At 37.6% G+C, this 23,079-nt stretch overlaps 1 protein-coding gene and 1 long non-coding RNA gene across 5 annotated transcripts in view; both read right to left on the bottom strand.

Annotated features, from left to right (window-relative positions):
• The window catches only part of RAD17 (RAD17 checkpoint clamp loader component), a 31,548-nt gene that overhangs the window by 816 nt on the left and 7,653 nt on the right, over positions 1 to 23,079 (bottom strand). For 2 of the 4 annotated variants that reach the window (XM_077898065.1, XM_077898066.1), the window contains 12 exons: positions 19,468 to 19,624; positions 18,633 to 18,769; positions 17,507 to 17,559; positions 17,301 to 17,426; positions 17,141 to 17,210; positions 15,014 to 15,125; positions 11,771 to 11,956; positions 9,810 to 9,895; positions 9,544 to 9,690; positions 7,191 to 7,340; positions 4,897 to 5,017; positions 2,476 to 2,533 (listed from right to left, as the gene is read on the bottom strand). In XM_077898065.1, coding sequence (XP_077754191.1) covers positions 2,476 to 2,533; positions 4,897 to 5,017; positions 7,191 to 7,340; positions 9,544 to 9,690; positions 9,810 to 9,895; positions 11,771 to 11,956; positions 15,014 to 15,125; positions 17,141 to 17,210; positions 17,301 to 17,426; positions 17,507 to 17,559; positions 18,633 to 18,769; positions 19,468 to 19,624 — 1,403 coding nt within the window. The remainder of the gene's footprint in view (positions 1 to 2,475; positions 2,534 to 4,896; positions 5,018 to 7,190; positions 7,341 to 9,543; positions 9,691 to 9,809; positions 9,896 to 11,770; positions 11,957 to 15,013; positions 15,126 to 17,140; positions 17,211 to 17,300; positions 17,427 to 17,506; positions 17,560 to 18,632; positions 18,770 to 19,467; positions 19,625 to 23,079) is intronic. The other 2 variants (XM_077898067.1, XM_077898068.1) reach the window with 2 other exon arrangements.
• LOC144314221 (uncharacterized) lies at positions 457 to 2,469 on the bottom strand. Its single transcript, XR_013380049.1, has 2 exons — positions 701 to 2,469; positions 457 to 664 (listed from the first exon to the last, which is right to left on the bottom strand). It is a non-coding gene; the product is annotated as an uncharacterized LOC144314221 (long non-coding RNA).

Below are 23,079 nucleotides of genomic sequence, written 5' to 3'. Positions count from 1 at the left end.
TACCATGCATGTGAGAATTATGAAGTTTTCTCCAGTCATTCATTTATCTGGACTCTGCTCACTGTTTAGCCAAGCCCTTTAGTTTATTATTTACTTATTTAGAAAGTATTTATTTCTTCCAGAGAGAGGCAGAGACATGGGCAGAGGAAGAAGCAGGCTCCCTGCCTGGCATCAGCCTGATGCGAGACTCGATCCCAGGATCACGACTGGAGCCAAAAGCAGATAGACACTCAAGCACTGAGCCACGGAGGTGCCCCAAGCCCTTTAGTTTAATTATATAAACAAAAGCACAAGGTAAATGACAAAATGAAAAAATCATTACAACTTACAAAACAAATGACTTGATTAACGTCTTTATTAAGGAATGTTTACAAATAAAAAAGAAAAAAATAAATTGAATAGAAAAATGGGTAGGGGCACCTGGGTGGCTCAGATGGTTAAGCAACGGGCTTCTGATTTTGGATCAGGTCATTATCTCAGAGTCTTTAATATTCTCTTAATATTATTCCCTCTCTCTCTCTCCCTCTGCCCCTCCCCAACCTTGTGAGCATGGATGCGCTTGCACACTCTAAAGAAATAGAAAGATGAGTATAAAACATGGACAACTTACATAAAAAATACAAATGGTAACTAAATTGCTCAACCTAATTAATAATTTTAAAAACTAAAAAAAAAAAATAATAATAATAATTTAAAAAACTGTTAATGTAATGAACTATCATTACCATCATCTTTAAAAGTGGCAGTGACTTTTAATTTTTTTTTAATATTTTATTTGTTTGGCAGAGAGAGAGAGAGAGAGAGGACAAACAAGGGGAGTGGCAGAGGAAAGACAAGCAGTTTCCCTGCTGTGGAGGGACTTGGAGTAAGGACTAAAACCCAGGACCCTGGGATCATGACCTGAGCTAAAGGCAGGTGCTTAACCAACTGAGCCACCCAGGTGCCCCTATTAATGTTTTATTTATTAAGTAATCTTAACCCAACATTGGGCTCACACACACAACCCTGAGATCAAGAATGGCCTACGCCTCTGACTGAGCCAGCCAGGCACCCCAAAACCTTTTAAAAAGGTTTTAATAAAAACCCAGCAGTGTCAAGAGTTAGGAGAAAAGAATATACTGATACATTGTAAGTGAACATAAGATTGATAAAATATTCTTGGAAACAATCTGGCAGTATCCAGCAAAGGCTTCAGAAAAGTGTGTATCTGCTGATTAGCAACTTTATTTCTAGGAATACATCTTATGTAAATAGCATTTGATGTCCAAAATGATTAAAGCTACAAGGAAAACTATGATAAAGTTGGAAATAAGCTAAATATACAAAATAAGGTACAGGTTGTATTATAGGAAACTATAGAACTATTAAGTATTAACCTATCAAGCTAAATATTAATATTTAATATCATTAACATGAATCATTGATGTTAAATATGGTAATCATGTTTGTTTATTTACTTATTTAAGTAATCTCTATACCCAATGTGGGGCTTGAACTCACAACCCCAAGATCAAGAGTCTCATACTCTATCTTGACAGTGCCAGCCAGGCGTCCCTAAATATGGTCATCATGAATGACTGCAATTAGAAGCACTGACAAATCCTGTCTCCCAAGTTAGATCAAGTAGTTGAACCAGTACTAGCAGTTAAAAAGCCCTTTTATTAAACATTTTCAAAAGCCTGAGTATATAATTTGACCTTACAAATAACCAAGGTAGAAATGAAATATAGGTGTTGTATTAATCACTGAAATTAGCCTAGAAGTGATTTGTAATAAAATGAACAGCACAGATACAGATTTACCTCTCTATGTTTACTTTTTCTTTTTTTTTTTTTTTTAATTTTTTTTTAAATTTTTATTTATTTGTGATAGTCACAGAGAGAGAGAGAGAATGAGGCAGAGACACAGGCAGAGGGAGAAGCAGGCTCCATGCACCGGGAGCCCGATGTGGGATTCGATCCCGGGTCTCCAGGATCGCGCCCTGGGCCAAAGGCAGGCGCCAAACCGCTGCGCCACCCAGGGATCCCACTTTTTCTTTTTTTTATGTTTATTTTTTTAACAAAATTTGTCTGAATCTTTTAAGAGAAAGAAGTTAAAAAAAAAAAAGGCAGTATTTTGTGGTAGTTCCTGGTCACTGCAGGCTTTAAACACAGGCTACGAACACCTCTGGGCAGAAAAGGTGAAAAGGGGTCTCTAGATATGCAAGATTTATTAAATGGAAGATCATAAAGATTCCTTTGCTTTTATGATTCCATGATTCTATTTGGCTTGATATTCCTTTGTGAGCTAGTGAAAATATGCTGTTACATGTAATAAAATGATGGGTCTACAATGCAATCATATGGTCATTAATCACGGGGAATAATATGTATTTCTTAGATTTTACAGATAAATTTTACTGGCTGTATACTGAATGAACAACTGTCAGTGGACATTTCAGTAACAAGTCTTTGAAAATTAAAATAATCAGCTTACCTTCCAAAGTGTCGCTTCAGAGGAAGCCTTCCAATATCTTGAATAAAAGAAATTTGAGCTGAAACAAGAGATTAACAACAAAAAAAAACTTTAAAAAGACATCTCTCTGAAGAATATATACAAGTGCCCCCCCTCCCAAGAAAAAGGCCAACAAAAATATGAAGGGATGCTCAGAATCATAAATCCCTGGAAAAAAATCAAATGAAAACCACAGGATACCATTTCATATCCTTTAGGGTGTCTGTTATTTAAAAAAAGGAAAAAAAAAAAAGGTTTTGCAAAGATATGGAGAAACGGAAACCCTTGGACATTGCTGGTAGAAATGTAAAATGGGTGTAATCACTACAGAAATGGTAAGGTAGCTCCTCAAAAAATTAAAGACAGATTTACTATATGATCTAGCAATTCCACTTCTGAACATACACCCAAAAGAACTGACAGCTGGGTCTTACAGAGTAATTTTCTAGGGAGACTTCACTCGGGGTGGGGGGTGCAGCCGAGGCCCCATAGGACCCCCTACTTCCTGTGGCTAGCCAGGAATTCAGGACTCCCTCTGTCCAACCGTAGCACGAAGCTTTATCCTAGTAGCACAGCAGGCTGAGAATCCTGCCTCTTCCTGGAATGCACTGGCCCTTGCCCAAGCTCCCGCACAGGGCAGAGGGGCCCAGCCGTGATGATCAGGGGCCGCCTCCACGTGAGCACTCGCCTAGAACAGTGACATGCTACAGGGGCTCAACAGTAGGTCTGAACTGGCAGAAGAAAGTCAGTCAACCTGAACAAGACTGATAAATACTGTGTAATCCAAGAGAAGAGAAAATGGAGCAAAATGAACAAAGTTATCAGAGGAATGCTATAAGCATTCCAGCAAACACTAACAGAGGACCAGAGTGTAAGACAAAGAGAAAGGAGTAAAAAATAAATGTCTAAAATGACAGGGAAAATGACACGGTAAATAAAGAAATGGCATGAAATGATACAAAGAAAAACTAAAACGTCTTTTTTTTTTAAGTAGGCTCCACACCGAATGTGGGTCTTGAACTCCCACCCTAAGATCAAGAGTTGCATGCTCTTGGGGTACTTGGGTTGTGCAGTGGGTTGAGCGTCGGACTCTTGGTTTCAGATCAGGTCATGATGCCAAGTGTTGTGGGATGGAGCCCGAGGGCTCCGTGCTCAGTGCTGAGTCTGCTTAAAATCCTCTCTCCCCGCTCCTTCTGCCCGCCCCTCTTCCCCACCTGTCTTGTGTGTACAAATTCTCTCTCTCATAAATAAATACATACTTTTTAAAAAAAGAGTTGCATGCTCTACCAACTGAGCCAGCCAGGCACTCCCAAAACATCTTATTTTTTGCAGAATTTATAAACTTTCAAAGTTTGTAGAGATTGACCTTGAATACTTACCTTTTTAAAGATCCACTACAGAACAGAATTGGGACTTTTTAAAAAGAGCTTTTTGATATGGGAAACTAAGTTGCAATCCTATCATCTGAATTTTTAACCAGTGGGTAAATGATTCTCCAGATAATTCCAATGTAAGGTAGTCTAAACCAGTACTAGATACTAAACTGGGGAAGGTGAGAATAAACTCTGTGGTGTTGGACTGAAATTGAATGTCCTGGTGTGAACTCATGGTTTATACATACACACTTCCCGCTTTGTTCCACTGAAACAGCTCAGTCACAATGATACTCTAGGAGCAATGACATACCTAGTGCCCAGATCCTAAATTCTCTCTCTCTTTTTTTAAGTACGCTCTACATACAACACGGAGATTGAACTCACAACCCCTAGACCCTAGATCAAGAGTCACTCACTATTGGCTGAGCCAGCCAGGCACCGCCAGATCTCAAGTTCTAAATACCACTTCCACTAAAAGGAACAAACACTCCTTGAAATTCCTATTTCCAGGACTAGAGCAAAGAAAGTACAAAATGATCCTTGGATTTCTGATATTTATGAAAAAGACCTGAGAGAGTGCTCTCTGCTCTGCTTTCTCCATGTAGGAATACAAGAGGGTGGCTGTGAGGTAGGAAGGAGACCTTTACTAGACACTAGATGTGCTTGGACTTCCCAACCTCCGGAGCTGATTGAGCACTTATAAAATATGGAATGCTATCCATGGTAAGTGATATATGTCAAAGCGTATGCCTAATACTTGTTTCTGTACAGAAAAAAGTCTGGTAGAGTTCATACCAATGTTTCAAAAGGAATTGCCAGTAGTTATAGGGGACTTGTAATTTTTACTTTATATACTTCTGTACTGACTTCTTCCTTCCTTTTTAAATCAAAAACATGTATTAATTCTGGATTAAAAAATGAAGGGAAAACAACTTAGCCTCACTAGAATATAGCAATGAGTTGACCTACAGAAGGATAAAATTATAAAACACTACTTCTTGGGATAAATAAAAACTCATGTTATTACCTGGATTTCTCATTGGAATGGTTAACAAGACAAGATATGGCAACAGCTGAGTTTGGAGGCATAAAGCTGGTAAGCAGAAGTCAGAAAAAAGTGCTTTTGCTGCCAGGCAATTTTCTCGATACTGTACAGAAGAAAAGAAAAAAGATGAAGCAAAAAATAAAATTAAAAAACGTGGAGATGTATTCCTAGAAACACTAAGTTTACTATATTACAAAGTGTGATTACATGACACATACTTTTAAGACTTTATCTTTTTTGTAACTATCCTAAGCTTATTTATAATAAAGCATTCCACCTACACGACTATTCCATATTTTACATAATAGCAATCAGAATTTTTTAAGAGACTTAAGGTAGAAGGAAAAAAAAACCCTTAACAATCGAAGAAATTCTTTTTATAAGGATAACCACAAACTATGTGAGGATATTGTTTCTCAGTAAAAGAATTTCTTTGGGATGCCCGGGTGGCTCAGTGGTTGAGCATCTGCCTTTGGCTCAGGTCCTGATCCAGGGGTCCTGGGATTGAGTCCCACATTGGGCTCCCCACAGGGAGCCTGCTTCTCCTTCTGCCTGTGTCTCTGCCTCTCTCTCTCTCTCTCATGAATAAATAAAATCTTTAAAAAAACAAACAAAAACCCTACAAGGCAAAATTAATACAAGGCAAAATTAATACACATGCTGTAAAGAGAAAAGCAAGTCAATAAGGGACATAAATTGTTACACGTCATGAGATTCTTGAAGAAATCTGTTGGAAAAAATGTCTCAGTTAATGAATTAGAGGCTCATATTTAACTGTATGATTTATGACTTGGAAGACATGTTAGAGATGATGTAGTTCAGGGGCCACAAATTCAGATGCTGGAGGCGACAGGCACATATATAAATCAGTCCAGTGAGACAGCTGGGGAGGGGAGTACCCACCACTCCCACCTTCAAGGGACAGATGCTACTTGGCTTCATCAGATTGCCGCCATGAAAAATACAGACCAGTGCTGCCTTACTTTGCATTATTTTCAGGAGAGTCCAGGAATTCTGAGCTAGAAATCCATATCTGAATTATTATACTTATTTTTTAAAGACTGACAATTTATGAAAAAAACACCTTCCTGTGTGCAGTATTCAACTTTGGGGCCAGCTACTTTTTAAATTTTTAATCCAATCCTCCACATTTAAAGCTGTGGAAACTAAGTGCACATTAGATAAATATCCTGTCCAGATGGTTAGAGGTAAAGCAAGGATTTATTTTTTCTTTCTTTTGTAAAAAAAAAAAAAAAAAAAAAAAAAAAGGAATCTCTACACCCAATGGGGACTTGATTCTTTTTTTTTTTTTTTTTTAATTTTTTATTTATTTATGATAGTCACATACAGAGAGAGAGAGAGAGAGAGAGAGAGGCAGAGACACAGGCAGAGGGAGAAGCAGGCTCCATGCACCAGGAGCCTGACGTGGGATTCGATCCCGGGTCTCCAGGATCGCGCCCTGGGCCAAAGGCAGGCGCCAAACTGCTGCGCCACCCAGGGATCCCAGGGACTTGATTCTTGATTCAAGACCCTGAGATCAAGAATCACATGCTCTTCCAACTGAGCCAGCCAGGTGCCCTATTTTCAACTAAAACTAAAAGATCAGGGATCCCTGGGTGGCGCAGCGGTTTGGCGCCTGCCTTTGGCCCCGGGCGCGATCCTGGAGACCCGGGATCGAATCCCACGTTGGGCTCCCGGTGCATGGAGCCTGCTTCTCCCTCTGCCTGTGTCTCTGCGCCTCTCTCTCTCTCTCTCTGTGTAACTATCATAAATAAATAAAAACAAAAAAAAACAAAAAAAAAACTAAAAGATCATTATAATGATAGTATGAACTCAGTAACAGTCAACCAATAAATAATGTGCTTGCAAATTTTGAGTGTTTTTTTCCTTAATAATGAGGCATTTAAGAAGAGTGTCCTTTATATGTCTTACTATAATTCTAAGAAAATTGTGGGTGTTAGCAACTATTTCTTACTAATAAAAAAACACTTTTTCAAAACTTAAAAAAAAAATGACTTTACTGAGATGTACTCACATACCATGAAGTTCACCTATTAAAAGTTATGTAACTCAGGATGCCTGGGTGGCTCAGTGGTTGAGCATCTGCCTTCGGCTTGGGGCATGATCCCAGGGTCCAGGGACTGAGTCCCATATTGGGCGCCCTGCAAGGAGCCTGCTTCTCCCTCTGCCTGTGTCTCTGCCTCTCTTTCTGTGTCTCTCATGAATAAATAAATAAAAAATCTTTAAAAAGGAAAAGTATATAATTCTTTTTTTACCTTTTTATTTATGATAAACCACTGGGGTTTGTGCAAGGGTCGAAAACTTGATCCTCCTCCTTGGCAATGAGCAAATCCTCGGGCCTTGTTGGAATGTATCACACCTCTCGTAGCTATGGATGTACTATATTGCCTGAGTAAAGAACGTGTCTAAAAAAGGAGACAAAGTGTAAAATAAAGAAAATAAGAGATTTACAATTGGTATTGCTGATGTCAAAGAACCGCTAATCATATTTACTTATGTTCACTTTAAAAAAAATTATTTTAGAGAGACAGCACACACACACACACGTGGGTAGGGGGAGGAGTGGAGGGAGAGAATCCAGACTCTTTGCCAACTGCAGGCCAGATGCAGGGTTCCCGGTAACCCATGAGATCAAATTCAAGCTGAAACCAAGAGTTGGATGCTCAACCAACCAAGCACCCAGATACCCCTTGTGTATGTTTCCTTTTTCTAGTATTACCACACCCCTAAAAATAATATGCTATAAAATTACCTAAATCAAATTCAATTGAACCACAACAATCAATTGTGTAGCATCTTTTGAACTCTGGCTGGATTTTGAATGTGGATGGTGAAAACAACTTGAAATATATATATATATATATATATATATATATATATATTTTTTTTTTTTTTTTAAGATTTTATTTATTTATGAGAGAGAGAGAGAAGCACAGGCAGAAGGAGAAGCAGGCTCCATGCCGGTAGCCTGACGTGGGACTTGATCCCGGGTCTCCAGGATCCCACCCCGGGCTGAAGGCGGCACCAAACCACTGCGCCACTGGGGCTGCCTGAAATACATTTTTTTTAAAGACTTTTTTTTTAAAATTTTTTATTTATTTATGATAGTCACAGAGAGAGAGAGAGAGGCAGAGACACAGGCAGAGGGAGAAGCAGGCACCATGCACTGGGAGCCCGACGTGGGATTCGATCCCGGGTCTCCAGGATCACGCCCTGGGCCAAAGACAGGCGCTAAACCGCTGCGCCACCCAGGGATCCCAAGACTTTATTTTTTATTGCTTCTCAGCCTTTTGGCCAAGATCAAGTTAATATTTTAAGTAATCCCTACATCCAATGTGGGGCACAAACTTACAACCCCAAAGATCAAGAGTTGCATGTTCTACTGACTGAGCTAGCTAGGTGCCCCTTAAAATACATTTTTGAGACAATTAAAGAAGTCAGAATAAGGACCGTATATTACTTAATGAATGTTATTTTTCTTAAGTGTGATAAATGCTATGTGGTTGTAAAAAGGGCAATGTCCTTATATATGCTTAAGCATTAAGTGATCTGATGTTTGCAATATTTTCCCAACTACTGAGCCAAAACAAGTGTGTAAACGCAAAGAGGTTATGCAAATGTGGTAAAATGTGAAAAACTGGTGAGCAAAAGCTAAGAGTATATAAACATTCATCATACTATTCTTTCAATTTGTCTATAGGTTAGAAAATTTCAAAGTAAAAAAGAATACAAGAAGAATTAAATGCAACTGCTGAATAATGAAACTCTAAATATAATAAACCATATCATACATGTTTTTTATTATATCTTTCCTAATTTTAATTGTTAATGCTATTTCAATATTTATAACACAGAAACATTATCAAAACAGTGTTATGCAAAAGAACTTTCTATAACAGAAATATTTGTTATTTAATAAACTATTCACAGTAGCTATTCAACACAGTAGTTGCTAGCCACAGGTAGCTATCAAATGCTGGAAATGTGGCCAATGTGACTGAGAAACTGAACTTTAAAATTAAATTTAACCTAATATAAATAGTCATATGTGGCTAGTAGCTATTGCATTGATCAGAGCAGTGCTAAAATGTTAAGAAATAACACAAATTTTATAGTGAATTATTTCAAATTTGTAAAAAAATTATTTAAAAAGTAAAAGTATAAAAAGCATATTTCTTCTCCCTCTACTTTCCAATGGTTGTCAAAATTTCTGAATCTATATGTTAATTTTATAATCAGAAAATAACTTTAGAAAAGATTGGTGTGGGGCAGCCCTGGTGGCGCAGCGGTTTAGCGCCGCCTGCAGCCTGGGGTGTGATCCTAGAGACCCGGGATCGAGTCCCACGTTGGGTTCCCTGCATGGAGCCTGCTTCTCCCTCTGCCTGTGTGTCTCTATGAATAAATAAATAAAATCTTAAAAAAAAAAAAAAAAAAAAAGATTGGTGTTATCACCAAGAAAGTCAAATTGACCACTGTCAAACACTGGGATGGATGAATTAATTTCATTATTATGTTATGTAAGATGTCAAATAATGAGAAATAAAAGCAAACTTTCTCAAATCTGAGGAAACATTCATAACCAAAAACAGTTAATTCAAATGGTCTTACATTCCAGTCACCGCTGAGGATATCTGCAAAACTCAGAAAGTCACTGGCTCTCACAAGATCATCTACTTCCACGAAGAAATCTATGTAGTTTTGGTGAAGATATAAATTAAATAACTCTCCTTGCATGTGTGACATTTCTACCACTTCCTATAAAAAGAAGCATAAACATATAAGTTAGCTAAAAATGTAGGGGTTAAATGTATATAGCCACAAATGTAAATAATATATATCCTCTACGAAGTACTAAATGTTATTAAAGACTGTACCTCAGGTTGAACAAGTAAGGTATCTCGCTCATGCTCTGATAAATGTGAAGGCAATCGAGGGGAATCTAATTCTGTTAAAGATGCTCCTGTAAAAAAATTTCTAGAATTACTAAAAATAACACCACCCTATAGTTACATAGAACCACCCATATGAAGATTTTTTTCAGCACTTTAGGCACATAATACCAAACACACTAAGATGTTAAAAAAACAAAGTAACTGGAGGCTTATGTGAGTTGCTTCACTATTACCGTGCCTTGCTACACTATATATACAGTGAGTTGCCTCATTATCACTATTAACTCAAATTAGAATTCTGATGCCTGGATTATTAAACTAAATATTCCAATTCTCAAAGTGCTCTGCAGCATTTCACCTTTTCAGCTCTGAGCTGCTTTCTTCTTTGATCCTCAGTCTCAATATAAAAATCTTTACTGTTTTCTCTACTATGTAGGCTGAGATTGCTTTCTGCATGAGAGAACAGGAACCCTGTTCCCTGATACAAGAAGTTATAATGAATGTTGAGAAGGAAAACAAAGAGTAGAAGGAAAATAATTGGTGGGAATAGCCACTGAGGCTATTCAGAGGTAAGAGGATCCAAGGACAGGGGTATGTCTTCACTTTCACCTAAGTGATGCCTGTTTCATTCGGTTCGGGTGGCATGAAGTTTTCCATATAGAAATCCCAAATTTTCAACCATCTGGAAAGAAGAAACTGAGAAATATTAGCCTAAAACAAGAAGGATGCCTGCAGTGAAGAGACAATGAAGCAGAAATACAGAGAGACAATAGAGGACAAAGAGGCAAGGAAGATGAGAATATGGAAAATGGGTATAGGAGGCACCCAGAGTTTTATAGGAAGATTAAAAACAGTCATTTAGAACAAGTGGGTTTTTGGCAACCAGAAAATAGTCTCAGATAATAACAAGTGTGATAAACATGAAACTTCAGTGAATGCTTGGTTCACATACTATTTGTGACCCAGGAAAGCAGCTATTCTACAAGAGGTATGAAAAACTACCTGGGAGAAAATCAAGGACATTGTACACATAGAACTTTTCTCAATGGTCCATTATGATTATTTATTCAGTGCTGTAACAGGTAAAACGATTCCCAACTATGGCAATAGTTTCCTTCAAAATTTTGTATGAATTGTTTCAATCGATACAAAAGCATGTCTGACCCCACCACCCCAATCCTAATTCTCTTCCTTCAGGATCTGCAGATAGAGAACAATTTTTTTTTTTTTAAGATTTTATTTATTTATTCATGAGAGACTCTACAGAGAGAGAGAGGCAGAGACACAGGTAGAGGGAGAAGCAGGCTCCCTGCGGGGAGCCCGATGCAGGACTCGATCCCAGAACTCTGGGATCATGCCCTGAGCCACAGGCAGACGCTCAACCATTGAGCCACCCAGGCATCCTGAGAACTGTTATTTTCCACATAAAAAAACCAGTTTGGGATTTTATTGAAAGGAGAAACAATTTGGAAGCTTAGACATCAGTGATCCAGGTGGAAGGACTGAGGTGAAGCAGGCATTAAAGACAGGAGGGAAACAGGAGGTTGGGGGACAGAGCCAATAGTGAAGAGAAATGTAAAGAGATACAAAGTAGCCTGAAGCTACCTGGCAATTTGCCTAGGGTCCTGTGTCCAGAGTTCAGTTCTAAGGGTGCTTTGGACTACCACCAATTGTTGCTAAAATTCTAGAGAACCTGATGTCTTACCTGCAGCAAACTATCTTTTTAAAGATTTACAGTCAGGGATTGAGTCTACAGCTTTTAGATTTAATCCTGTCCATAGTCCAAAAATACTCTAAATACATTCACCTGCTCTGTCTTAGCCCTTGCCCAACAGTGTCAGACCTAGCCCTACCTGCCAAATAAGTGACATTTTCAAAAATTGGTATTTAATGTCAGTTGTAAGACTAACAGATTAAAAAAAAACCATATAGGATTCTCTTACTTTTACAATATAATATTTTCCCCAATGCTCTGAAGAGAAAGAGAGAAACATCTTTGCCACCAATAGCTTGGACTTCTTGGTTTTCAAAAATCGTATCAGTTTTTTTTCTTCGTTTTGATTTTGACAGCACAGCATCTGATTTTATTGAAGATATTCCTTTCTTCCTTGGCCATAAACTGTTTGCTCCTAAATAATATACACCCAAGAGACAATATTGAAAATAAAATTAAAATATGAAAAAACTGACAATATTTTATATACAGTAACACTAAGTATTTTAGTTAAAATATATTTTTCTAATAAATGGTAATTATAAAGTATGTGAACTGAGTAAGAGTTGGCTTTGAGTTGCTATGCTATTAAAATGGAATATAATCTCTCACAACATAGATTTCAAAGTTTCACACATAGAAATGATATATTCTCTAATACAGGCCTATCATTTTGATTTCTCATGGTACTGCTTGTGCAAGGAACTGTTTTTGGTGCATGATATGTATTAGCCAATTAAATCCTTAAAACAACTTGATTAGGGGAGAACTATTATTACGCACATTAAAGATAGGAGATATAAAGGGATTAAGTAACTGCCTCAAGATCATCAGCTAGTGAGTGATTTGAATCCAGGCCGTACAGTTCTGTAGTGCATGTTCAACAGCTATTCTGTATTACCTCTCTACTCATTTGGGCAGTCTTCAATTTATGAATAGATCTGTTTTGACATTTCATTCGTAAATCTACCCTTCAAAACCCAGAATGCATCACTTAAGTAACCTGGAAGAGCAGACAGAACATAGGATCTGGGTTTTATTTTTCTTATTGTCTATCTCATTAAGCTGGTCAAGAATTAAATGGGAAAATATATGATTGCAAATACAGTTCCTGACCCACTCAGAAAATATTTTCTTCCCTTCAAAATTTCTGAGCTCAGAATAATAACATTATAAATGGTAGTTAGGACTGTAAATTGGCTTACTTCAGACTTCTCAACCCATAATTCCAATAGTGAACTAAACACCACTTACATTTATGTGCCTGAATGAGAATTCCAGTTTCAGTTGTATTATGCTGCCTATTTACTTTTCTCTCAGTTATTTTGAAAAGGAAAGATGTAACCTAAACAAACAAGTTTCACTTGTAGGTAGATACTAGGATTTCAAATAGATTTTGAGAGCTCCAAAGATGGCTTTTAATTTTTCAAGGTCAATTCTTCAGTGTGAAATATCAAGTAAGGTGCTTGGTTAAATGTTTTCTGATGAGGACAATGTTCAAGAAACCATGTGCTATCTCTCTATATATACTTTTTAAAGATTTATTTGAGAGAGCGAGTGAGAAAGCATGCAAGCATGCGAGTGGGGGGAGGGGGCAGAGGGAGAGAATCGTCAAGCAGACTCCCTGAGTGCCAAGCCCCACATGAGGCTCCATTCCATGACCCAGAGGATCATGACCTGAGCCAAGACCAGGAGTTGGTCACTCAAGCTACTGAGCCACTCAGGTTCCCTTTTGTTTTTAAGTAGGTTCCATGCCCAATGTGGAGCCTAACACAGGGCTTGAACTCAGGACCCTGAGATCAAGACCTGAACTAAGATCAAGAGTCAGACACTGGGGCAGCCCAGATGGCTCAGTGGTTTAGCGCCGCCTTCAGCCCGGGGTGTGATCTTGGAGACTCAGGATCGAGTCCCATGTCGGGCTCCCTGCATGGAGCCTGTTTCTCCCTCTGCCTGTGTCTCTGCCTCTCTCTCTCTCTCTGTCTATCTCATGAATAAAAACAAAAGAGTCAGACACTTAACCAACTGAGCCACTAAGGAGCCTCTATGCTATCTCTATACGGCATGATACTGCACCCTTTTTTACAATAAAGGTAAATCAATTTGCTAAATTTATCATATATAAATTAAAAATAAATAAAAAGCAAACCTACCTACACACAATACCATATATTTTTTAAAAAATGTATTTATTTTGGAGAGAGAGCATGCCCACGTGCACAAAGCAGGGACGGTGAGAGGGAGAGAGAGAACCTTAAGCAGGCTCCATGTCCAGTGTAGAGCCCCACCTGGGGCTTGATCTCACAACCCTGAAATCACAACCTGAGCTGAAGAGTTGGATGCTTAACCTACTGAGCCACCGAGGAGCCCCTTAGCACAATACTTATTAAAATTCATTAACAGGGCAGCCCCAGTGGTACAGCAGTTTGGTGCCCCCCTGCAGCCCGGGGCGTGATCCTGGAGACTTGGGATGGAGTCCCACAATGGGCTCCCTGCATGGGGCCTGCTTTTCCCTCTGCCTGTGTCTCTGCCTCTCTCTGTGTGTCTCTCATGAATAAAAAAATCTTTAAAAAAATAAAATTCAGGGCAGCCCGGGTGGCTCAGGGGTTTAGCGCCGCCTTCAGCCCAGGGCCTGATCCTGGAGACCTGGGATCGAGTCCCACGTCGGGCTCCCTGCATGGAGCCTGCTTCTCCCTCTGCCTGTGTCTCTGCCTCTTTCTGTCTCTCCTCTCTGCTGTGTTGCTCATGAATAAATAAATAAAATCTTTAAAAAAAAAAATAAAAAAAAAAAATAAATAAATAAAAAAATAAAAAAATAAAATTCATTAATAGCTGACCATTTATTGACTCCTTTTTTTTTTTCCCATTCCTTAATCTATATCAACCACTGGAATACACATTCACTTTTCACACAACTCTAAGAGAGGTTCTCATACAAAAGATGAGAATATGCAGACACAAAATGATTGTCATTTGCAAGATTAATCACCAGTAAATGACAGAGGATTTTCACCCAAGAAGTCTCATCTAAATTAACTTTTAAAAAAAATTTTTATTTATTCATGAGACACAGAGAGAGAGAGAGAGAGAGAGAATGAGAGAGAGAGGCAGAGGGAGAAGGAGACTCCATGCAGGGAGCCTGACGTGGGACTCGATCCTGGGTCTCCAGGATCACACCCTGTGCTGAAGGCGGCGCTAAACCGCTGAGCTACCCGGGCTGCCCTCCAAATTAACTTTAAAAAGTAAAGTAGCAAAACCATCAGGTTTTGTCTCAGGTATACAGATACATACAATGACATGTTAACAGGGGTGCGTGTATGCATGAGTACATACATGATTTTATAGAAGTCTCAAAACAAACAGTAGATGGAGATATATATTAATTAAAAGTTAAAATGGTTTATTTTCATTTCACAAACAATTAAGAGGAAGTTAGTTACCCAAATAATGCTGTAAAAATTTATCTTTCAGTTACCTTTCGAAGAAGAAAACTGGAGGCTATTTATTGCACTTCTGATATCACCAGAACATCCTTGACAGAGCAACTCCAGAGAAGTTTTATCAGGGACAATAGTATTTCCTCCATTCTAAAATGAAAGATTAAAGCTTGAAAAAACTAGTTTCTAGGTCTTTTTATTTTTTAAGATTTTATTTATTTATTTATTTATTCATGAGAGATAGAGAGAGAGAGGCAGAAATACAGGCAGAGGGTGAAGCAGGCTGCATGCAGGAAGCCCGATGTGGGACTCGATCCCAGGTCTCCAGGATCAGGCCCTGGACTGAAGCCCAGGTAAACCGCTGAGCCACCGGGGCTGCCCTTACTTATTTAAAGTAATCTCTACACTCAACGTGGTGGCTCCAACTCAAGACCCCGAGTTCAAGAGTTGTATGATCTTCAAATGAGCCAGCCAGGCACCCCTGCATCTTGTTATTTTTTGACATTAAACTGTATTTTCTCACGTTACTAAATATTCTCACAACACTAATGATATAATACCGCACCATAATAATTGCTTCTTCTATTACTGGACTCCATTTGTTTCTAATTTTTTACTATTAATAGTTTTTATTTACTCCACTAAGTGTTGTACATAACATAATTTTGTTTAATCCTCAAAGTAACCACTCCCTTGGAGATTTCCTTCAGTTACTATCTGAGGGGTGCAAAAAAAAAAAAAAAAAAATTCCGTTTCATGTAACATCTAGTCGATTTGTAGCAGTAGGGCCCCCTAGAACCATGCTGCTGGGAGAAGTTCCATCATTATTTGAAAGACAGAAGGGCAGCCCTGGTGGCGCAGCGGTTTGGCGCCGCCTGCAGCCTGGAGTGTGATCCTGGAGACCTGGGATCGAGTCCCACATCGGGCTCCCTGCATGGAGTCTGCTTCTCCCTCTGTCTGTGTCTCTGCCTCTCTCTCTCTCTGTGCCTATTAATAAATAAATAAAACCTTTAAAAAAAAATGATGCACTAAAAATGACAACATAAAAAAATAAAAAATAAATAAATAAAAAATAAAAAATAAAAAAAAATAAAAAATAAAAAAAATAAATAAATAAAAATGACAACAACAGCGGGACACCTGGGTGGCTTAGCTATAGAGCACCTGACTTTGGCTCAGGGCATAAACCTGGGGTCCCAGGATCGAGTCTCATATCGGGCTCCCTGTGTGGAACCTGCTTCTCCTTAAATTAAATAAGTAAGTAATTAAGTAAGTAAATAAATAAATAAGACAACAGCTGTTTTACAACAATGTTAATATATAGAACACTGAACTGTACACTTAAAAAATAATTAAGATGGTATAGTTGGTAATACTGTATTATTAAATATTAAATAATACTGTTAAGAGTGTAGATCTTCGCACCACAAAAAAGAAATGGTAATTACATTAAGTGATGGAGGTGTTGTGTAATGCCACAGTGGTAATCATTGTGCAATATGTAAGTATATCAAATCAATATGCTGTACACTTTAAACTTATATGATAAGTATATCTCCACAACATCAGAAAATAAATGGTTAAGATGGTAAATTTTATGTATGTTTTTTTTACCACAATAAAAAAACCTGACAATAGGATAAAAGTAGAGTAGGACTGTTGATGAGGTACCTAGATGCCAGGAAACATTTTCTTGATAGTAGACACAATTTAGAGCACTAAAGTCAAGCAAAGACAAATTTATCTCAATGTGAAAGACAAAGCTAGGTTTTTTTTTTTTTTTTCAAAGCTAGGTTTAATAGAGAAAGGGTAAGGATTTTTAAAATCAATATTTCCTGCCTTTTCTAGAATGACAGGCCTGTTGAATATAATCAAGTATTTTAATTCTAAAAAGTGAAATAATATATGTTTCTAACTCTGCAAGTGTGGCTTTCTAAAGTTACAATATAAGGGGCGGCCCGATGGCTCAGCGGTTTGGTGCCACCTTTGGCCCAGGGTGTGATCCTAGAGGCCTGGGATCAAGTCCCATGTCAGGCTCCCTGCATGGAGCTTGCTTCTCCCTCTGCCTGTGTCTCTGCCTCTGTTTCTAATAAATAAATAAAATCTTTAAAATAAATAAATAAAATTACAATATAAGATTCAAATTAGTTTCTTAAGAGGCTTACCTTGTTAGCTTCCATTGTCACTATTCGATTAAGAAATTTCATCATAATTGTTGGTGCCACAGGGTTAAAACTGTCAAAAGTTTTATGAAGAAAGGTAGTGGTTACATGATTATTTTAAAAATACAATGTATGAACACTACAAGCAGAAGTTTACTCTTACCTAATGTTTGCTATAGCACACTCTTCCTGAATTTCTTTGGGAAACAGTAACCTTTGATTATTATCTCCACTGAGACTGTCAGAAATTATAAATATTAGAGGACATCGACCAGTGTGCACATATCTCCTAAAATAAAATACAGCAATGTTGAACTATAAACTATTGCCATTTAATTCAACGTTTGAGGAGACTTCACGGAAACTCACCTGAGAATTTCATGTAAAGTATGAGAATCTCGGTAAAACTGGTTAGGTAAATCCTATTAAAAAATAGTAAGTATTAGTTCTATTATTTTGTGGAAAAAAAAAACTTTTTTAAAGATTTTATTTATTTATTCATGAGAGACACAGAGAGAGAGAGGCAGAAACACAGACAGAGGGACCAGAAACAGGTTCCATGCAGGGAGCCTGATGTGGGACTCATTCTCAGCACTCCAGGATCATGCCCTGGGCCAAAGGCAGACACTCAACCACTGAGCCACCCGGGTGTCCCTATTCTTGTGTGAATTTTTTTTTTTTTTTTAAGATTTTATTTATTTAGGGCAACCCTGGTGGCGCTGTGGTTCAGCGCCACCTACAGCCCGGGGTGTGATCCTGGAGACCGGGGATCGAGTCCCACATCGGGTTCCCTGCATGGAGCCTGCTTCTCCCTCGGCCTGTGTCTCTGCCTCTCTCTCTCTCTCTCTCTCGCTGTGTCTATGAATAAATAAATAAAATCTTAAAAAAAAAAAGATTTTATTTATTTATTCAGAGCGGGGGGCGGGGGAGCAGAGTCACAGGCAGAGAGAGAAGCAGGCTCCATGCAGGGAGCCCAATGTGGGACTCAACCCTGGGTCTCCAGGATTAGGCCCTGGGCTGAAGGCGGTGCTAAACCGCTGAGCCACCGGGCTGTTCCTTGTGTGAATTTATACAAGATTCATATTTACCAAATTAAGGGAAAAAATGTTTCCTATTCAATGTACTATAACTAAAACTTTTATAGAAATTAAGGAAAATGTGAAAAAGTAGGTACCTTAAACAATAAAATGCATCAATGGGAAACCCAATTTTCAGATCAAATTTCTTAGGGTCACTACTAGTTACAGTATTTTCACTAAGACATCCAAATTATTGCTTTTCTACACTTAAGCCATTATAGTTTTAAAGTTCATTAATCTATAGCCACTCTATTCATGTTTACTGAAAAAGACCTGAGGTTTCTGCTATCAGGGAGCCTTCATGTTATATTTTACTACCATTAATCCTAGGGAGAAAGTTAATGCTACTATCGGTAAGATATAGCTTGCAATTATTTACTCAATAGCTACAGCAGGATCTCAAAATTTGTCCATACTTCAACCAGAATTATCCTCTTATCAGTTCTTAGATCATCTCCAAGCATTTGTAGTTTGTTATATTTTGTTGCTCTAAGTAGAAACTCCTTAAAAACTGCTATCTGAGATTGGTAGGGAAATACATGGAAGCTTGATTCTGAAAACAAAACAAAACAAAAAAAACATATTTAACACTTTCAACAAATTATGTATACATATTACACATATGTATGTAAACACATGTTTCTAAACATATTCGCATATACCTGAAGGAGCTCACAACAGTGTAGATTTTTTCTATTTAGGCAAAACTGCAGAAATTTAAAATAGGATATTCATTTCAAAAGACAAGAGTCATCATGGACAATGAATTTTCTATACCAATGAATATAATATAGAATTAACTGACTTCATGAAACAGCTGTCAATATAATAGTCACACAACTGGTAACAACATTTATATGTTTTTGCCTACACAATGAAGATACTCCAAATGAGTATGCTGACAATGAATCAATGTCAGACTTAATTCTCAAAGAATCCCATTCTCCTCTACTGGAAGAAAGCTTCCCCTCTTCTCCTGAAATTTTTTCTCTGAAATGGGTAAGTATGAAAGAAAATGCTCTCATATGGCTTCATTTGACTGCTATTCCTATTTTCTGAAGCTATTGATAGTGGGCAGAAGCCAATCTAGCAAAGGAGTGACAACATGGATTTTCCTCATAAAAACATATACCCAAAAGGATCTTAGGGAAAAAAAAAGGATCTTAGGAATCTCAAGAATATAGATGGGGAGTCTCAAACCTTTAAACATACTTTTCCCACTATTTCCACTACCTTCATAGCAAACCTTACCAGGATTAAATATCTCCTTGAAATCATCTTTTTGGAAGTCTGGTAAAATTGGATTACTCCACTCTTGTACTTGAATACCATGCTCTTTTGATAGTATTTTTACAGTTGTCGTTTTCCCACATCCAGGAGGACCTGTTATTAATAAAATAGATCCACCCTAAAACCAAATACAAACATTAATCAAAATTCAAAGTAACTGGAATGCTAGACTATTATGTTTGAATTTTCTTTCAAATACTAGTTACTTCTATAAATATTCACTTAATCTCTGGTATATCCTAATATTTCACTGATGTTAGCTGGATTATACCAGCGTTAGATAAAACAGGATAATCTTATTTCCTAAACTTTAAGCATAGCTGCTGATAATTCTTCAATTCTTATATTATGTCCCTCCCAAGGACTACTTAGACAAAACAACTAAACTTCAGCTATATTAAGGAAGTAATGTCTGAATAAAGTATTTATAGACGTTACCTGAACTCAAAATTCTACCTTAATACAGATCTCTTTGGAATTTCTTTTTTAAGGTTTTATTTATTCATGAGAGGCAGAGAGAGAGGCAGAGACACAGGCAGAAGGAGAGGCAGGCTCCCCACGGGTATCCCGATGCAGGACTTGATCACGCCCTGAACCAAAGGCAGACACTCAACCACTGAGCCAACCAGGAGTCCTGATCTCTTTGGATTATATGCATTAGTACTAAACAAGTATAATATTCTTACAGGAGGATGTTAGAATATGATTCTTTAAGAAATGTATATTAAGAAACATACTTTACAGAGCTAGAACTCCAAGAGACTATATAGGTTATAGGTCACAATAGTATCTCCTTGTATAATAAATCACATAAAAAAGTTAAAGTTTGAGCAGCCCCGATGGCCCAGCGGTTTGGCGCTACATTCAGCCCGGGGTATGATCCTGGAGACCTGGAATCGAGTCCCACATCGGGCTCCCTGCATGGAGCCTGCCTTTCCCTCTGCCTGTCTCTGCCTCTCTCTCTTTGTGTGTGTCTGTCATGAATAAATAAAATCTCTTAAAAAAAAGTTAAAGTTTAAAAAACAAAAAGTTAAAGCTAAAAAAATATCAGAAGATTTCCTACATTCTCTGGTGAGGAAATCCTTGCTCAACTGTTTACCTTTACTAACTTATAAATAAGTGCCCTAGTACTTGGCCCCAGAAGAGAACCAGTCTCACTTTTTAAAATGTATGAGTGCATGAGTCATAGTGATACCGGCCATGACTAATGATTCAATAATATATATCAAATATGGTTTCTTTAAAAACAAATATAAAACAAGTTTTTATATATATATATATATATATATATATATATATATATATATAAATTTTTTTTTTTTAAAGATTTTATTTTATTTACTCATGAGAGACACAGAGCTGGAGAGAGAGAGGCAGAGACACAGGCAGAGGGAGAAGCAGGCTCCATGCAGGGAGCCCGACGTGGGACTTGATCCTGGATCTCCAGGATCACGCTCTGGGCTGCAGGCGGCGCCAAACCGCTATGCCACCGGGGCTGCCCAACAAGTTTATATTTTGATGACTTGAGGTAAATGTGGACAGAGAAATATTGGTAGGAACCTTACTCCTTATTTCTCCTAGGAACTATGATTCACTCTTTGCTTATTGTTTCTTGTAACTTTACAGGACACACCTAATGTAAATAATGATAACTGACTACTTTCAAGCAGTAGTCTTTTATTTAAAAAAAAGATGAAGATCAAGCCTGCACACCCACATATGTTTCTTAGATAACAGAGTGAAGCATCTTGTTTTCTGACATAGTGAGTACAGCCACATAGTAAGTTTTGCTTCCAGTAAGAGAAGTGGGAGATAGTCTATCACAACACTAAAACATGAAGACTTTTGTTAATGTTTCTATCATCTACATTATAATAGTTTCCTTTTTTTAAGTTTCCTCATTTTTTTAAAGTGAAATATAAATAACATATAGCAACCTGATAGTTTCAAATGTACATCATAGTGATTCGATAGTTTTATGTGTTATAGTATGATTATCGTGGTAAGTCTGGACCATGTATCACCACACAGTCACTTGCAATATTGACTGTATCCCTTATGCTGTACATTTCCATCAAATTATAATAGTTTTACTATATTTTGAAAGATGTTTCCCTGAATAATTAAATTCAGCGAATATTTTAAGTACTTACATTTTTTTTTACTTACAATACATTTAAGAAAAAATAATTTTAGCTTCCCAAAGAAAATTCTTGAAGTTATCAAACATGTTTTTGAATAAAATGTCTTAAGATTACTGACATCATTGAATTTTTATATAAAAAAGAGTATATGATTGATGAGATTCCAAATTCTTAGAGGAAGAAAGCTTTTAAAACCGTAGAAGAAATATTTTCCCAAATACCAACATATACACACACACCTAAGTTTATTAGAATATTAACAGTAACATGTATAGATTTATTTATTTATTTTTTTTTTAATTTATGATAGGCACACAGTGAGAGAGAGAGAGGCAGAGACACAGGCAGAGGGAGAAGCAGGCTCCATGCACCGGGAGCCCGACGTGGGATTCGATCTCGGGTCTCCAAGATCGCGCCCTGGGCCAAAGGCAGGCGCCAAACCGCTGCGCCACCCAGGGATCCCATAACATGTATAGATTTAGAACATGATAATGTTTATACTTAAAAGGTACTGGCAAGTAAGAAAACATAGTGAACACTGAAATTATAAAAATATTAGCTGAGCTAAGAAAATGCCTGGATGTAAGTGCATCAGGGAAATTGCCCAAGAATCTACTCACAGAAGGGAGATTTTTATGAGCCAGTGGAGGGATACCAATGCTGACACTGCAAATCAACCTTAAATACATTATCTAAACCCTAAACCAAATGGTTAAATCCACAGACCAGACAGAAAAATACCTCGATTTAAAAAAGAGAAAGGTCTGTTAACATGAAAGGCAACTAAAACACTAACTCCTTCATGTCAAAGTTGAAAATTAAAGGCAATGAATTAAAATCTATCCTGTGTTTCCATTTGGAACTGTATTTAAAGGTAACTAGCCCGTTAGTGATGGCAAACTATTCTTCATAGAAAAATGCCAAAAAAGAAAGAAAAAAAAAATGCCAGATGGGCAGCCCAGGTGGCTCAGTGGTTTAGCGCCGCCTTCAGCCCGGGGTGTGGTCCTGGAGACCCGGGATCGAGTCCCACGTCGGGCTCCCTGCATGGAGCCTGCTTCTCCCTCTGCCTGTGTCTCTCATGAATAAATACATAAAATCTTGAAAGAAAGAAAAGAAAAGAAAAGAAAAGAAAAGAAAAGAAAAGAAAAGAAAAGAAAAGAGAAGAAAAGAAAAGAAAAATAAAGAAAAGAAAAAAAAGAAAAGAAAAGAAAAGAAAAGAAAGAAAAAAGAAAAAAGAAAAGGAAGGGAAGGGAAGGGAAAAGAAAAAGATAGATGCCAGCTAACAATTACAGAATAGAAAAAAAAAAAAAAAAAAACAATTACAGAATAGTAAAATTTAAAAATCACCATTTCACAGGGCGCCTGGGTGGCCCAGTCAGTTAAGAATCTGCCTTTGAAAAAAAAAAAAAAAAAAAAAAGGAATCTGCCT

The sequence above is a fragment of the Canis aureus genome, chromosome 5 (genome assembly GCF_053574225.1).
Source record: "Canis aureus isolate CA01 chromosome 5, VMU_Caureus_v.1.0, whole genome shotgun sequence".
In the NCBI taxonomy this organism is placed as follows: domain Eukaryota; kingdom Metazoa; phylum Chordata; class Mammalia; order Carnivora; family Canidae; genus Canis; species Canis aureus.
The sequence above is the reverse complement of the archived record's forward strand: the minus strand, read 5'-3'. Positions and strand labels throughout refer to the sequence as shown.